This window comes from Electrophorus electricus, chromosome 6, assembly GCF_013358815.1.
Source record: "Electrophorus electricus isolate fEleEle1 chromosome 6, fEleEle1.pri, whole genome shotgun sequence".
Classification (NCBI taxonomy): domain Eukaryota; kingdom Metazoa; phylum Chordata; class Actinopteri; order Gymnotiformes; family Gymnotidae; genus Electrophorus; species Electrophorus electricus.
Window position 1 is genome coordinate 26,054,553 of NC_049540.1, and position 17,007 is coordinate 26,071,559.

The following is a 17,007-nucleotide window of genomic DNA, read 5'->3' on the forward strand; positions in this document are numbered from 1 at the left end:
TGAAGGTAACTTGCAGTCTGGCAAGCCTTCCAAATTGTTTGTTGGCATAATGGAGACATGTATTTATAGTTTCTGAGATTTGGAGTCCCCAGAGAGTAACCAAATGCTGTAATCAGTGGTGTAGGCAAACTGTTAGACCACCTTTCTCGCTATGAATGGGGGCAAATCCTCTTCCAGGATCATAACCTGTTCGACACTTTCAACTAACTGTTATAACGGAGATGGCTAATTTAATATGTATGTGTTTGTTGTTGTTTTTTTTTTCTAATTTCAATTTTTCATTGAATTGCATGAAAATGTTAATTATAAAAAAAGATCATATTTGAATTTTCGCCCATTTTCACCTAGTATGTAGTAATTATAATGTAATAAAAACTGAAAATAATGGTTTACAAATTATGATGTAATCTCTAAAAATTATATATATATATATATATATATATATATATATATATATATATATATATTTTTTTTTTTTATTTTTTTTTTTTTTTGTAATCGTTATAAGCAATCCAACTCTGCATGCCATGTTTGATAGTCTGCTCTAGCGGTTCTCTTAGGTCACGTGGTCATTTTCGTGTTTGCATGATTTGTTTTTTTTTTCGTGTCGTATCTTCTGAATTATTAATCCATTCGTCAGCGTGGGAAGGGGAGGGGGACACGAAACCCGGAAACATGATGTCGAGTCACCGCTGACTGGTGTTGGCGACCCGCAGCCTAGTGAGCTGAAATGACGCTAAACAACTGGAGAAATTGTGACTGATTACACGCATTTTTCAGTTACTGTGTCGTTTTAAAAAACGTTGCCGGCCGGGCCTTTGCCAAAATGATGGAAGAAATGGACAGATTTCAAGTACCCCCGGTCAACTCAGAGACGCAACCGCTGGTAAGTAGCGTAGCTAAGATACGCGTCTGCAGCTCAGGGATAAACAGAAACACCTCCGTGTGGTGCGTAGCCCAGCTGGAGGATATGATTCAGAAATATAGAAAAATCTGAAGTATTAACGCCAAAGGCTCGTTAGGCTAACAAGCTATCACCCTTTTCTGAAAATCCAAGTATCCTGATCATGTAGGCAATTGGGCTACGCAGCGAAATGTCCAGTGTTTACTCTGTTTACTTTGAACGGCGTGGGCTGTGGTATTTCGCTAATCTAACGTTAGCTATGCGATATGCCAGTTATTTTTCTAACTTTGTTTGGCCTGCAGCGAATTACACGTATGGTATGGTATGGTAGGCTTTACCCACTCACTGGCCAGCTGTGGAGCACAAACGACACGCTCTTGCCGCATTTCTTTTGGAAATCCAGAGCGCTTTGGTGCTGCAGCATATTGGCTGACTTGTCGGGGATGACCAGTGTCCAAAATAGGAGGTTCCTTCATTTCTACATTTATGTAGAATGTAGAATGTAAATGTAGAGCTTCTTTAGCATTATAACGTTAGCTGGCGGCTTACGACCCTTGAGCTCAAAACTACAATTGCAAGACATAAGCCATATAGTGCACCAGGGATTCCCAAATCCTCAGAGACCCCTGTTAAGTTGTCGTAAATGTAATATCCTTACTATTAATTGCCGGATTTAGCTTATAGGGAAGTTGGTGTATGCATTGCATGCCCATGAGTAATGTGTCTGTTTTTCTTTCCTTTTTTTTGAGGGGGGACTCTACACTAATACCCAGTTCGATGTGAATACACTAATACCCCATTCATATGTTGACAAACTCTTTAAGGTGTATTCCAGGTGACCCACCTGCCACTGGCGATTTGTGTAGGTGTTCATCTGTCTTTAAAACTAAAATAAGGTATAAAGTAAATGCCACTTTAAAATTACAATTTTTCTTCTGCATGGTAATGAGTGTCCTACACTGATGGTAGCATACGTCGACTGTGTAATACTTCTCTTGCAGTGTTGGAATGCTTGTGAGAAAATGGAATCCTATTAATTAAGCAATAATTACCATTATATCAACAATAAGTTTAACATCTTAGTTAAATTACTAATTAGAGTATTAAGTAAGATTTACACATTTGAACCATAACCGAGAACAACCTATGGGTTGTGACTAAGTGTTCAGCAGAGAACCCTAGAGGACGTATGTATACAGTCATTGCAGATGCTATGACAGAGTTGGGTGCAGAGTTGCAGTAACTCCCTTTGAAAATGTTTAAACAGCAGCTGGGAGGTGCGTGTGTGCGTGTGTGCGTGTGTGCGTGTGTGCGTGTGTGCGCGTGTGTGTGTGTGTGTGTGTGTGTGTGTGTGTGTGTGTGTGTGTGTGTGCGTGCACACTCTCTCTCACACACACACACACACACACATACATACAGTGCCTGGCCAAAAAAAAAGGTCACACACTCTAATTAATTCTGTTGGACCCCCTTTAGCTTTAATTACGGCATGCATTCGATGTGGCATCGTTTCCACAAGCTTCTGCAATGTCACTACATTTATTTCTGTCCAGAGTTGCATTAATTTTTCCCCAAGATCTTGTATTGATGATGGGAGATTTGGACCACTGCGCTTCTCCAGCACATCCCAAAAATTCTCAATGGGGTTCAGGTCTGGACTCTGTGGTGGCCAATCCATGTGTGAAAATGATGTCTCATGCTCCCTGAACTACTCTTTCACAATTTGAGCCCAATGAATCCTGGCATCATCTTGGAATATGCCTGTGCCATCAGGGAAGAAAAAATCCATTGATGGAATAACCTGGTCACTCAGCATATTCAGGTAGTCAGCTGACCTCATTCTTTGGGCACATAACGTTGCTGAACCTAGACCTGAACAACTGAAACAACCCCAGATCATAGCACTGCTCCCACAGGCTTGTATGGTAGGCGCTAGGCATGATGGGTGCATCACTTCAGCTGCCTCTCTTCTTACCCCGATGCGCCCATCACTCTGGAACAGGGTAAATCTGGACTCATCAGACCACATGACCTTCTTCCATTGCTCCAGAGTCCAATCTTTATGCTCCCTAGCAAATTGAAGCCGGCTTTCCCATTAGCCTCACTGACAAGTGGTTTTCTTAAGGCTACAAAGCTGTTTAGTCCAAATCCCTTGAGTTCCCTTCGCATTGTGCGTGTGAAAATGCTCTTACTTTCCTTATTAAACATATCCCTGAGTTTTTCTACGATTTGATTTCGCCACATGTTTGTGATCGCCGATCACGATCATTCAAGATTTTTTTCCGACCACATTCCTTCCTCGAAGATGCTGTTTCCCCGCTGTCCTTCCACTTTTTAATAATGCATTGGACAGCTCTTAACCTGATTTTAGTAGTTTCAGCAATCTCCTTAGATGCTTTCTCTGCTTGATGCATGCCAATACTTTGACCCTTATGAAACAGATTAACATCTTTTCCACGACCACAGGATGTGTGAGAAGCTACTCACTGCATCAGTTAGGGTTAAATAACTTGTTGCCAGCTGAAACATAATCACCCATGCAGTAATTATCCAATGGGTGTGCGCGCATGCGTGTGTGTGCGTGTATGTATGTGTGTATGTATGTGTGTATGTGTGTGTGTGTGTGTATGTATATATATATATATATATATATATATATATATATATATATATATATATATATATATTGAACACACATTTTTTAATGTGGCTGCTATACTTGATATGAAGTACATAAAATTATGTGCTTAATATTTCTCCTTTTTTAACAGTTGTGCTGGTTAAAGTCCGAACATGCCAGTGTTCTATCTGATGGTAAATTGATCCAGTTCATTAACAGAGGGTGTCTTTCACTGTCAACACGCTCGTTGCTCAGTCTTCCTATAGTCTTTGGTGTGTGTAGTGTATGCACTGCTTTGAGCTCAGCCTAATTTGCTTATTAAAATGGAGTTGGAATGAGGTGAAACAGCTTGGAGTGACATTGTCTCTGTTTCATTCTCTCTCAGCATTCACAGAGCCAGCTGTGACCCCACAAAGCAGATGTACTGCGCTATTTTAATGCTAATGTGTTTATTGTGGATAAAAATTCATGTAGCTATTTAAATCTCACCTTCTTCTCAAATGCCTTGACAGGGTTTCCCTTTATTGGATTATAATATTGCTAATGTGGACATGGTGAAAAACAAAACCCAAAAACGCCTGACTTGTTTATAGTGATTTATAGACACTACACAGTAACCAATCTACTAATATAATCTGTTGGATTTTTTTCTTGACAGATTACCCTACCAATCCCTTAGACAGCAGTAGATAGGAGGAGGTCCAGAACCATGGGCTGTAGATGGGTTACTTTATCTCCTGTGGTAACAGGGTTAAGTGCAATAAGCAGAATGTTTGCTTTTAAAGCTCCTTAAGTGGAACAGTTATTAGGTTAAACCAGATGTTAGATCTTGTGAGACATCTCCCTGACTTCCCATCTGAAACGATTATTACCTGGATCTTGCTGTATCAAGAGAGAAAATGCTAGCTTGTTGCCTCAGCATTCCAGCTTTTTCTATGTTTCCAGCCTGTGCCTTTCTGTTTACTTCTCTAGGCTTTAGTAATTCAATGCCTTGGTTCCTCAAGCTGGAGCTCATTTGAGTGCAATGATTAGGATGTCTGCTGAAGTCCTGTAATTCAGTGGAACACGTGTGCTCCAGTTCTCTTTTTATGGCTGGATAAATTAGCATAAGTTATTGAGGCATTTGAACATGTTGCTGAATATGAATAGCTGGTTCCTTTTGAATTGGCTGATAAGCTTTGAGGTTTGTATAATCTGTGTTGGTTAACAAAGGCTGATGGTAGATAAACATAGTTGTTTTTGGCAAGATTTCCTGTAGTAGTGTTTGTATTTCTAATTACATTTGAAAATCATTAGACTTTGAAAATAACAAGTCTGTAAAAGTGCCTTTTTAAGCAAGGCTTAGATTTCATACAGGTTTACTTTTGGTAGTGTTACAGGGTCAGACGACTCTTAAACGATAATCAAAACTTCAAAGTTTAATAGTTTTACATGTAAATGAACAGCATGCTATGTTGTTTCCATGTTCCACAACTGAGCAGAGTTGAGCTATATCTGAATTAAAAAAATCTGTTGTTATTTTCTGTGATTAAGGTCGATTATGTGAGTATTATGTGAGTCCAGTAACACCACCTTGGGCCTTTACTTTTGTCTTCTAGGGCTGTGGGATGGTGTTGCACTCCAGCAATTTGCATAATAAACAACCCTGATGCAAACACTTGCTTTGTCAGCAGCCAAAATGGCTGTTGTGCTTTTAGAAGAAATGAGGTCTGGAAAAATCTTGCAGAGCTGAAACGGTCACAAGTGGTATCGGTACAGTGACACTTGTGTAATAGGAACTGTAAAGGTTGGAATTAATTTTATATATATATATATATGCAACTAGAGTTTTATAAGACTTCTTTTTCTGTTATAATTCCCAATAATCTTGATGAGTTTTAAAATTATTTTTACTATTTATTCAAATTTAAAAATAATGATATATTTCAATAGTGAAGAAAATGTCACTTCATATGTTTATTTGATAGAATGAACCATACTAAAATTTCCTTGTACCTCTATAGTGTTGTCTGTATTTCCTCAGTGTTCCCCTTCATTATGGTATATAACTGTAACAAAAATGAACTGAAATATTATTAACAAAAGAATACCTGAGACAACATAGCTCAAGCAGATAAACACAGAAATCAATAAAACTACAGAAAAATCAGCCAAAGAATCCCTCAGAGAGGACACAGTTATCACAGTAGACCAGAAGAGAAAATCTGATAGGCAACAGAGTTCATTCCACAAGCTCTACACTGCAGTTTCAAATAAACAAGCTTAATCAAAACTCGTGACATGTCCACGTGGACAACACACGTATCACAAATGTTGCATCAAAGGACAGCGGTAGCTCAGTGGTTAAGGTACACAGCTAGTAGTCAGATGGTTGCTGGTTCAAACTGCCCCAGTTGCCGCTGTTGGGCCCCTGAGCAAGGCCCTTAACCCTCAATTGCTCAAGTTGTACTCAGTCATAATTATAAGCTGCTTTTGATAAAAGTGTCAGCTAAATGTCACAGGAAAAGCCACACTGTGCACGATAACCAAATAGAAATAAGCTGTAAGATGCAGGAAATCATGCTTCTAACCTATTAACTAAAAAAAAACAAAAACACTTCAATATTGACACAGTGAAAACCTCTACAGTATCACATCGACTATACAAGCTCATAAGACCCCTCTACTCTTCAGTGGTAGTACTAGTATGGCATAATTTAGATTGTTGTCAGCCACACATGGCACCAAAGGAAAGCAGTTGTTGTGAGACAAGCAACACCCTCGGTTAGGGCTGTCCTAGGGAAAATAAAAACTGGAGACACCTTTTAGTTATGAATGTATTGCAGTTAATGTGCCTACCTCGCCAAAGATATTAAAATGGACACAGTGTGTTATTTGTCTGCTCAACACAAGACATACACGAAACAACTGCTTAGTGTTTAGCACATACAGAAACACTCATTTTCCCCTCATACACTCGCTAGTTAATGCGCAAATAAACATTTAAGCATTAAAACGAATATTAATAGTTGTGAATAAATGCAGAAGACAAAAGAGGAGTCGTCTGTTAACAAACGAACCTGCCAGACATTTAGAGCTCATGGCAGTTAGCCAAAGGCAGAATGTTCTGGTGGTGTGTTTTTGTTTGTTGTTATTTTTTAAAGCTCAGAATACGGCATGGGCATTTAAATTGCAAAACAAGCACTTCAATCACTCCAACAAGGGACAAAAACCAGAAATGAGTTCACATCTCGCAAGAACTTTTTCCTGCCAAATCTCACCGTGACCCCACCTGTGCCTGTATTATGTAGCTCTCTAGAAACGGCTCCTTCTAGAAACACCTTCTAGAAACAGAGGTAGAACAGGCTAAGCATGCATGACAGATTTTGTTTTGGGTGGCAGATTTGGCATGGTGACTTTTTGTGAATACTTTACTAGTATGCTGCAGTTGCTCACAGCATGCTACTTTTCACAACTGCCAATCTAGCTGAATTATTTATCAGTAACTGCATTGCTAGTGCGAGCAGGTTGGTCCTGTCTGGTGGTTTCAAAATGAATAAACCCAGTAGTGAAATGCTACTCAAACCACACACACACACGCACACGCGCACACACACACACACACTGGTCACTGGGCATTTCTCTGTGCCTCTGTGCCCTAGTGGTGACCCTATCCTTGCCAGCACTCTCTAGACCAACCCCCTTCTCTGGCTCAGTGCCCACATCCATCCAGTTGTCCAGGAAGGGCGGCTCTCACTATTTGGGAATGTTTCCAGGGGGAGCCCCTTCTAGTGCCACGCTGCACATATCCCTCAGAAACACAGAGGTGCAGAAGGAACAGTGTGTTCTTATGTACAGGTTAACAGCCTGCTGTTGAAAATGGGAGGTGTTACAGTGTCAATGTCTTGCTGTATTTGGGATGAGAGCTATTTGAGAGTTAAGAGTTCTATTAGTCTTGAAACATGACCTAAATATTTTGAATAGAATTTGTTCATACAGTCATACAGAAGTTAGGACTTTAAAATGCTTAAGCTTATTTAACAGTTTACTTTTCTTAGACCCTGGCCTTCTATTCTGGCATATAATATCACAAGTGGGCCACCGTATGTGTTTTTGCAAAACTGTGATGAATATGTATATTGTAGTCAGAGTGTTAAAACCTATGTGAATAATTCATGCTCAAAACCATGCCAAGCCGCTGGTTGGTAATGCAAATACAAATGTGTTATCAAGAAGAGGCTGCTTCTGTCTCAGTCCTCTGTAGGGGAGTTGCCGGCTGTCATGCCTCCCATACAAAGAGACTGTTGGCCACAAAAAGAGGTGGATGCTGGTAAAAGAATGCCCTCAGCTTCTGTCATGTCTTATGATTCCTCAAATGCCGTGATATTTCTGGGCTTGAAAGCATGCCTCATTACCTCAGTCACATCTGTATGAGCCTTGTCTTGTGGTCGGTACTAGCTCTCTTCCTTGACACCTGCTACTGGGTGTTTTGAAGATATATTCCCTGTTTGACTTTATCATAATGACCTGCCTTGTTTTCAGTTCTGTAGGCCTACTGGACACCTTAGTCAAAAACACATGTGGTCTGACAACTGCTATGTATAGGCTGTCAAAATACCATAACCACGCCACGCTTCTCTGACTGGTCCATGACAACAACCCAGGTTGGCTTTAGCCAAGTAATAATGCCTGGCTTGTGGTGGCCATAATGAGAGCTCTGTTGGCAAAGAGGCTTACTCACCGTCTCTCTCCAACAAACACTCTCTGTCCGCCTCCCTTTTCCTGGTGATGTCACAATGGGCCCAAATCTTACAAACCATGCACAACATTGGCATTCTCTCATGTCGGGAATACTGGGTGGTTGCTATGGCACCTAGGAACACCCCTTTCTTCTCTTTTTACCTCGCTGATTGGTAGTTCAGGAGAGATGCAGTTCTAGAAAAAGAACGGGAAGGTTTTCACGCTGACGTTTCTTTCAATATTTGTAGGAAATTGAAGGAAAATAGATATTGAGTGCATATGGAAGCTTTACAAAAAGCCTGTGATTTTGGATTAATTTCTTATTAGGCTGTTACATTCAATCAGCTTTGAAGGACACTTGGGGTTAGATGTTTGTGAGAGGGCACAGTGCAAGCCGCGGCTTGATGGCACAGCAGTATTCATTCCCAGTGAGCCTAAAATAACAGACTGGTTTACTAAGCCTGCAGCTAACCACGTAAACTGCGCCTGGCGACGCCTACTAATTGCACTCTGCTTGTGAGGCACAGAGTGTAAAAGCCACGGGGACATGGTGGAACTCGTCCAATTGTGGAGCCATGCAAAAACTTGGGGTTGTAGCAAGTTAAGGGCACTGCTGCAGAGGTGCGGATATAGACGTGGGGATTCACAAAGGGACAATTTGAAAAGATGATTATATTAGGCTGTAGTATTTAATGGCCAGGAGATCAAACATATATGTGAAGGATAGAAGTCTGTTTAATGGGTGAACAAACTGCCCGTCTCAACTCTGAAGCCAATTTCTTATGTAACACTAATGCTGCTTCTGTTCGTGCTACGTTCTGTTTACACACGAAACATGGTGCAAAAGCCTCAGTGCATCTGGCCCGAATTTTTCCTCTTCCTTTTCCACCAAGAATGCTTAATTGTCTTGCCTAAAATGCAGGGTGTTTTTCTAAAAGCAAGCTGCTTCTGTATGGGAGGCTTTTCACTGGGCTTGTCATCAGTTATCCATTTGCTCCAAAGGCAGGCTGAAAGTCAAGCTCACCCCTAGAGTGCCAACAATGGCCTGTCCAGATGCATGTATGCATTTTTCAGTAAACCCAAAAAAACTGGAGGGGATTGTTTGGCAACGGCTTGCTGTGGATGTTTTTTTGTTTGTTTTTTTTCTAATCTTCCAATTAGCTCTAAATATCTCTAAATGTCTCTCACAGAGCAGGTAAAGCACAGTTAAGTCAGAAAGATTAAAATGGGACATTCCTGCTAAAGAGTAGAGGGTTCTGCTGATTCATGCTTTAAGAGAAACAGGACCCGCACCTCCTTAATCAGAATTCTCAGCTTGTCTTAGCTGAGACTTTCTGGAAGCACTGGAGCGACAGAGCACACGGTTTATACAGAGCAATTCTGTGGCTCTTAGTGTCTGTCAGGCTTCTTTTTTTTTCCAGCTAAGCGAAAACTTTCCACTCTTCATAAACCTCTGTAGTGTGGGAAGTTAAGTAAGGTACCTTGGAAGGACGGGATGGCCTGAATCATTTAAATTTTTGCTTTGTGTACGTTTTTATTTTGCTTTACTTGTGAAAATTCACTGTTCTTTATATGTGCGACTGTGAATGTTTTTGTCATCCTGTCTGTCTTAAGGACCCATCTGCGACGTCTGGATCAGAGACTAACTCAGACCCGAGGGAGACAGAGTCTGTGGCCATAAACTACAAGCCTTCCCCACTGCAAGTAAAGATCGGTGAGGTTTTGTTCCATTCAGCCACAGAAAGTACTGAAAAGCACAATCCCAGGTGCTCAGGCCTCTGTGCAGTACAGCATGTCCATTAGTCAACATATTGCTGTCAAATTTAGCTCAAAAAAATTAGATTTACATCGTCTACAGCAGTCCTTTCTGCACACCATGGACCATCTGTGATTTGTTTGACTGCAGGAACACTTGCGATTGGCCTGAACACAGTCATTTAGCAATAATGCTGAAATTAAAGTAGATTCTTGAGATTTGCCAACATCTGATCAACATCTGTGGCTGTTAATTAGTGGCACAGGTGCTGTACCCCTCTCCTCCAGACTGTGGACGTCTCTGGGTGAAATACAGCCACTGCTGTTCTGTGCACGTTTGTGCAATGTGGTGGTCAACACATTACAAAGGAAATGAATAGAAACTTCTGCTTAGAAGTCCCATACTCATTTATTTACTGTTATTTCACGTTGAAGACGTGCTGAGAGTGAGACCACAAACATAGCAGGGGCATGCAAAAACACACCTTTATCACCTAAATGAATAGTTTTCTAATAGTTTATCAATAGATTATCAATCTTGCTGTAAAATGATTAGAGCTTAAGTCATAGAATCTCTTTCATAGTCGATAGGTCTTATAAGATAAGATAAGCTAGCTGTTGTTGTAGTGGTGATTTAAGATTAGTTATCACATACCTTTGGTATAGCAAAGTTTATGTTGACACTTAGAAACATTCATTTCATAAGGAACCTGTGACATTTTGGCTACACGGGAGCAAGGCTCAAGTGCTGGAGACAAGCAGGTGTATTTAAAAGTAAGAAAACACTTAGCAAAACAAAGTAAATTAATCCTTATGGATGAGGAAAGCGATCCAAGTGTCAGTCAGGGTAAGGCTAACGCAAAGCGCTAGGAAAGGACTGTTGTGGGTTTAAATAAGAAAGGGTGTGATGAGACAGGGGTATGGGCAATAATTCAACAAGAAGGTGGTTGGAAATGGGGGAATGATGGCGAGATGTCGATGGTATTGGTGTGGGTGCCTATCGGGGCATGACGGAACCCTTACATCAGTGTTTGTATGTATGCATTCATCTATTTATTTGAAGTTCGCCGTATTTTCAAGAATAAATACTGGAGCTGGCGTATCTGTCTTGATTACATTACAGCTCACTGAAAAACCTCAATACGCACACAGGGAGTGCAGTACAATCTCTTATTGATGATCTTATTAGAATGACATGTATTCTCTAGTCTTTCATGGAATGGATGGTGGTATAATCATAGCCTGATAAAAGATCTTTTTTTGTTGTGGAATTATTTTTATGGTCAGCTACGGGCTAATATTTTAAAGGATTTTATCATGAAGATTTGGTCTCTGACATTTTGTATTTATCATCAGTAGAATACAGTTTAGCAGTGGAGATCAAATACTGTGATTGGTTTCCCACTGACATGAGTCATCGTCATATCCTCAGGATGCGTATCTTTTTCTGTGTGATTGCAGAGAAGCAGAGAGAACTGGCGAGGAAAGGCTCAGCGAAGAACAGTACGGCGGGCAGCCCTGTCAATCAACAGCCCAAAAAAACCAACGTAATGGCCAGAACACGGTGAGATAGCCGTACAGACTCGGTGGTTGGAGGGTTGGTGTGGGAGATAGCTTGTTGTTCAGTCAAATCTTTTAATTAATGGTCAGGACCATTATCTGAGAAAGAAGGCACACTGGCACGTGTCAAGAGGTCACGTGTCATGTCGCACGCACAGTTTGGGAAGGAAACACGGCCTTTTCTTTGTGCAAAACCATAGAGCTGAAGCAGCATACACATCCGCCGCTAGCAGAACTCTGAGAACAGAAAGCTGGTGAGTGCTAATGAGAGAGACACAACAGGAAGAAGAGCGCTCGCCGCTCCCCTGCTGGGATCAGAAGAGATGAGAGGACCCTGGTGCAGGGCTGAGGGCCAGCGCAGTAGCTGGACACAGGCCCTGCTCAGTGAGCCTGTGCATTACAGATTAGCCCAATCCTTTGTTCCGCAGACGGATAGGGAAGCTAGCCTTGCTGGTGCAGAAACTGACAAAACCGTGCTCTAATGGCTAGAAACCTAGCCCGTTCCCACAGCTATTCTGGATTTCCACACTAGGGTTTCACCATTTGATGTTTTAGGTTAGAGAATAAAATGCTACTTCACTTTTGGGGTGTCTTATAAAGAATGTGTTATGATGTTGTTGTGCTTACAATGATTTGAAAGTTTTGGGAATGCAAACAAGATGGTTATTAAAATGTGTGGTGTCAGATTTTTGCATGACGTGTTTTCTTTTTGTTCTTTTAGACTTTAGTGCAGTAAAACTTGAACCGTCTCTCCCTGCATTTCTCCTGTAGGCTGGTGGTCCCTAATAAAGGCTACTCGTCCTTAGACCAGAGCCCTGATGAGAAACCCTTAGTTGCACTCGACACAGACAGGTACAGTATTCTACAGCAGTAAAGAATGACCTGGGGGCTGTGCACATTCCTGAGCAGCTCTGTTATAAAACTACAAACAATTGTATTATGAAACAATTAACACACCTGTCAAGTGTTTCGTCTCTAGCTTTAAAGAGGTAGTGAATCAATCTCCTGAAAACCACATATTTAAGATGACAGGCTATTATTTCAGCTCCAGTACCTCTACCTCAGTAATATCTCCAGATATTCTGAAACAATGCAGGTGTCCTTAGTTCATTGTAGCCCAACAGAAAATCAGTCCAGGGAAGGGCCAGTGGGGCAGATGATGTCCTAAAGACTGTAAATATGATTGTGTGTATAGATTCGACTGACACTGTTTCTGTAGGCCTGATCTGCGTCTGTGCTTGTTGAGGCTTGCAATCATGGAAAACATTAATGACACTCCCTGCTAGATGTTCCCATTGGTCCCAGGTGCATGACATCACTGCCACGAAGCGAAGCTCGCCCGTGATAGGGCCATGCATTAGATCATTTGTGTCTTCCTATCCCTCGCTGTTGTCTGTTCTATTATTGGGGTGTGTTCTCATGTGTAATCCCATCTCACCTTGCTTTCTGTCGTTGTCTTCCGGGTCACATGTGCGCACACACTCGTGTACACGCACATCCACACACAAACACCTTTTCCTAACCCACATTACTATATGCCTCCGCTCTGCCCCCACTGCTCAGTCTTGCTTGTTTAGTTCTTGCTTGCCGCTGAGCTTATCTTCATTAAAAGCAGACAGTAATTACCAAAGCAATCTGGGCACTGATTGTCTCTGCTGTTTTTCTTGATCACCGTCTCACTGAAGGCCTCTTGCCATCTTCATCCTTCTCAGTGAAATCTAAACAACATTACTGAGGAAAAGTGTTTCCACTAATTCACTATAGTATCGCATATACTTTTTCACCAGTTCACATTTAGTGAGTTTTATTTTTTTTTCCTACCAAGGTAAATTAGCTGTTCTGTTTTTTGTTCCCCTGCCAACACACAGTGTAATTTTCAAGCCATCTATGATTTTACTCAGACCTGATAGAGTAGGGACACTGTAAAAACCTCCACCGATGGACTGCCCGAGTCTGCTGCTGAGAGCCACTTCTGAGTGAACACATGAAACGAGGCTGAATTCCCAGAGTCTGTGTTGTATCACTTCATCATGGTACAACGTAGGTCCATAATGGCCTTCAATCTGTTCCTTTCAGTGATGATGACTTCGATGTGTCCAGATACTCTTCGTCCGGATACTCCTCAGCTGAGGTGAGGGCTCATATGGACCAGTGTCTAAATACTACACAGACATCACTTTATTGTCATTCTTTCAGAAAAACGTAACCCCACTGTTACTAAGACATCCACTCACTGTCACCATATTCAGTACGGTCCTGAAATTTTTGGGAGTCTTGTTCTTTTGATCACTACATAGACCATAACATTCCTGTAACTATTTCCTATGAATATTGCTTCATAATTTCTCGCAGAATGTGCTGCTCCTTGCCTTCTGTGTTAGCGTGTCCTTGGTGTCAGCGTGATGTCACTGGCTGTACCCAGCCCATTGCTGTATTTACTCTCCACTGTGTCCTGTGTTTCACACAGCTTGTCAGGCTGATACACTGTTTTCAGCATGGATAAGGATGGCAGGGAACAGTAATGACATGACTAACCTGATCTGTGCCCTCTTCAGCAAATCAACCAAGACCTGAACATCCAGCTCCTGAAGGACGGCTATCGGCTGGACGAAATCCCAGACGACGAGGATCTAGACCTCATTCCCCCCAAATCAGTCAACCCCACCTGCATGTGCTGCCAAGCGACCTCCTCTACAGCTTGTCGGATCCAGTAATCCCCTATACTTCCCCTCTCCTCCCCTGAACCACTTTCCCAGACCCTCCTCTACTGTGAGTTTTCCTCACTTTGACGCTCAGAACAGAGTAACTATTAAATAATTTAAACAGAGTCATGAGAATGGGTATAATTAAACTAATATATAAGGAAAAATGGGATGTACACCAAAAAAAAGATACTAACAGTGGTTCCTCCTATGGTAGGACATGTGAGTCTTTGTATTGCCACTAGAGGGAGCTAGGCTTAGGTGTGCATATGTATAGAATGTGTTGAGGTGAAAATGACTATATAACAATTAGTATGGGAAAGAAAAACTAATTATATTTGAAAGAATTTCACATAAATTACTATTTTCCTCTAGGATCTTCAGTCTGTCTCAGTTGCACCATCTTTGTTCTGTTGTTGATGTCTTGGTGCATGGTAGTGTTCAGTTATTGGTGTGGAAGGGTAAAAAGTAGCCTTTTGTTTCTGAATGAAAGAGAACCACAGTGAGCAACAGAGTATTGCCCTCTCACCTGCCTAATGGGGATTTGGATCTGCTCCTTACACTCATATAAAAATGCTATCAGTACTTTGTACCAAATGCTTTTAAAAGGTTTTAATCTGGCATGAGATGTGTATGCATACATTAAATTAAGACACTTATCTGCCATTGATTGCATAGTAGAGCTTAACAGTACAGCACCTATTGTGAGGAACTGAAATCAACTAAACATACATAAGTGATTCCTTCACTCTGTGAACTTTTACCAAGGCTCACTTAATGTGTCAGAGTAACGTTTTGGGTGAAAATGTAATCCATGCTAATTGTTTGTAATACGTTTTCTACTTGTGTGGTTACCGACAAACCAACATCTGTTTACTACATCAATACAATGATCCAGAATACAGAATGATCAATGGATGGTATCTGCCAGACTGTCTCTAGGGTTTATGGTCATATGTGCAGCTCTCCTAGTATATTAGCTTGTCTGTTCACATAGTAATAACTAGCAGAATATGATGGATGAGAGATTTACCTTATGATTTCAAAAGCTGTCTTAGAAGATATTATTAACACTGTGTCAATTTTTATTGTATAAAGTGTCATATAAGCATTATAGAAGTTGATGTGCATCTCATCTTTTTGTAACATGATTGACCTGTTACTGAATTTGTTTTTATTTTGCGAGTGCCAAAAGCATGTTATGAAAAATTGATAGCCAGATACCTGTTTAGCACTCCTGTCCATCTAGACCCCAGAGTTTTACTGATTAAAGAGACATACTGGGCTGTCTGATCCCAGCCAACACTCCTGCAGTGCTACAATATGAGAGCTTGTCTCCTATATAGACATTTTGGTGAAATGTCGGTATCCACATGCATTAATCTCCTTTTAGCCAGTCTAGGAAATAGCTTAACTGGTACATTTTGGTCTAGACCAACACTTGTATGAAATGGAAATTGAAAGATCATTAGATCAGGACAAGAACAACCTGTATCGGGAGAAGTTCCCCAAACAGTTCAGTATAAGCACATTTTCACGCATCTCCTTTAAGGATCCTAACATTTTTGAAGAGGGCACTGATGACTGCACATCTACACACTATTTTAACTTTGCCATGTGACAAACAGTTTAATAAGCAAACACACTTATTTTGTCTGTCGTCACAATACTCATTATTCCTGCTTTGAGCATAATGTACCAGCTTTTATGTGGAAAGTGCCCCCTGATCCTCCCCCACTGCCATTCATTATTAGGCATCATTTGTAGAATGCGCATACCCGCATACCACAAACACTCTGGATTTGTTAAATACGGTATATTACTTTAGGGGAATATGTTTGAGGAGAGTTTGGAAGTGCTTTATGCCTAAGCCGATCACTTTGAAGCTGCAAAACCCCTCCGGGTCGCTCACTTAGGGACCGCCCTTTTCACGTCCTCTTGATCGTCTTTCTAAACGTGCGGGGACCTGTGTAGTTACCGAATTATCTGTCATGTGTTATGTAAACGTAGAGCCCAGTGCTCCCAACTCAACAGTTTTGCACAGCTTACTTATCAGAAGGGAGACGGTTTTTAGCTGTAGTCAGGATACAAGGGTGCACCTGTAATCTTCACGCATCAAGATTATGGCTTTGTATCCCATCTGCTTGTCTTGTGATGTGGAGGTTGTGGTGTTTGTTTATTTATTTGCTGGTTTGTTTGTTTTTTTCTTTACCTGTTAAAATGATCCATGCAGCAGCTTCTGCCCTCATTCCAGACAGTGTTAAGGGATAGCTGAAAGCTGTTTCCTCTCCTGGTACAGACTGACCATGGGAAAGAGGACTACAGAGTTTCTGTTTCCTTACAACGGTTCATGCTGGAGCTGATTGGAGTGAAAATGAACAGCTTCTCTTTGGCTTTTGTGTGAACCGTGACCCATTCGCTCTCTCCTCTCTCAGCTTATGCCTTAAGTCAAGCTCTGCAATACATCTTATTATTTATTACAAGGTGATTGTTTAAATTTATTTGAACAAATGGTTTGCATTTTTAACATAGATACATGTCTGTCTGTGTTTTGTTTCCCCTGCTAAGTATCATATGACTATAACGATTTTCCATGCCAGTATTTAATGATGTTATTGTTGTAGTGTAGCATATGAATAAATACACCTGCCACATTCTGTTGTGATCCTCGTCAAGAGTGCATGCGACTAAATGTCTGTGTCTGAGTAAAATGTGTGTTGCTGTCTTACCCGGCTTATTTTACATCT

The 17,007-nt window shown here is 41.0% G+C and overlaps 1 protein-coding gene across 1 annotated transcript; it reads left to right on the plus strand.

The window, feature by feature from the left end:
• The first annotated feature begins 649 nt into the window (after positions 1 to 649).
• On the plus strand, positions 650 to 16,988 carry fam219aa (family with sequence similarity 219 member Aa). Its single transcript, XM_027003757.2, has 6 exons — positions 650 to 886; positions 9,858 to 9,957; positions 11,460 to 11,562; positions 12,330 to 12,410; positions 13,635 to 13,689; positions 14,114 to 16,988. Exons 1-6 carry the CDS (start codon positions 827 to 829, stop codon positions 14,270 to 14,272), a joined length of 558 nt encoding a protein of 185 aa, XP_026859558.1. The 5' UTR covers positions 650 to 826; the 3' UTR covers positions 14,273 to 16,988.
• Positions 16,989 to 17,007: the final 19 nt, after the last annotated feature.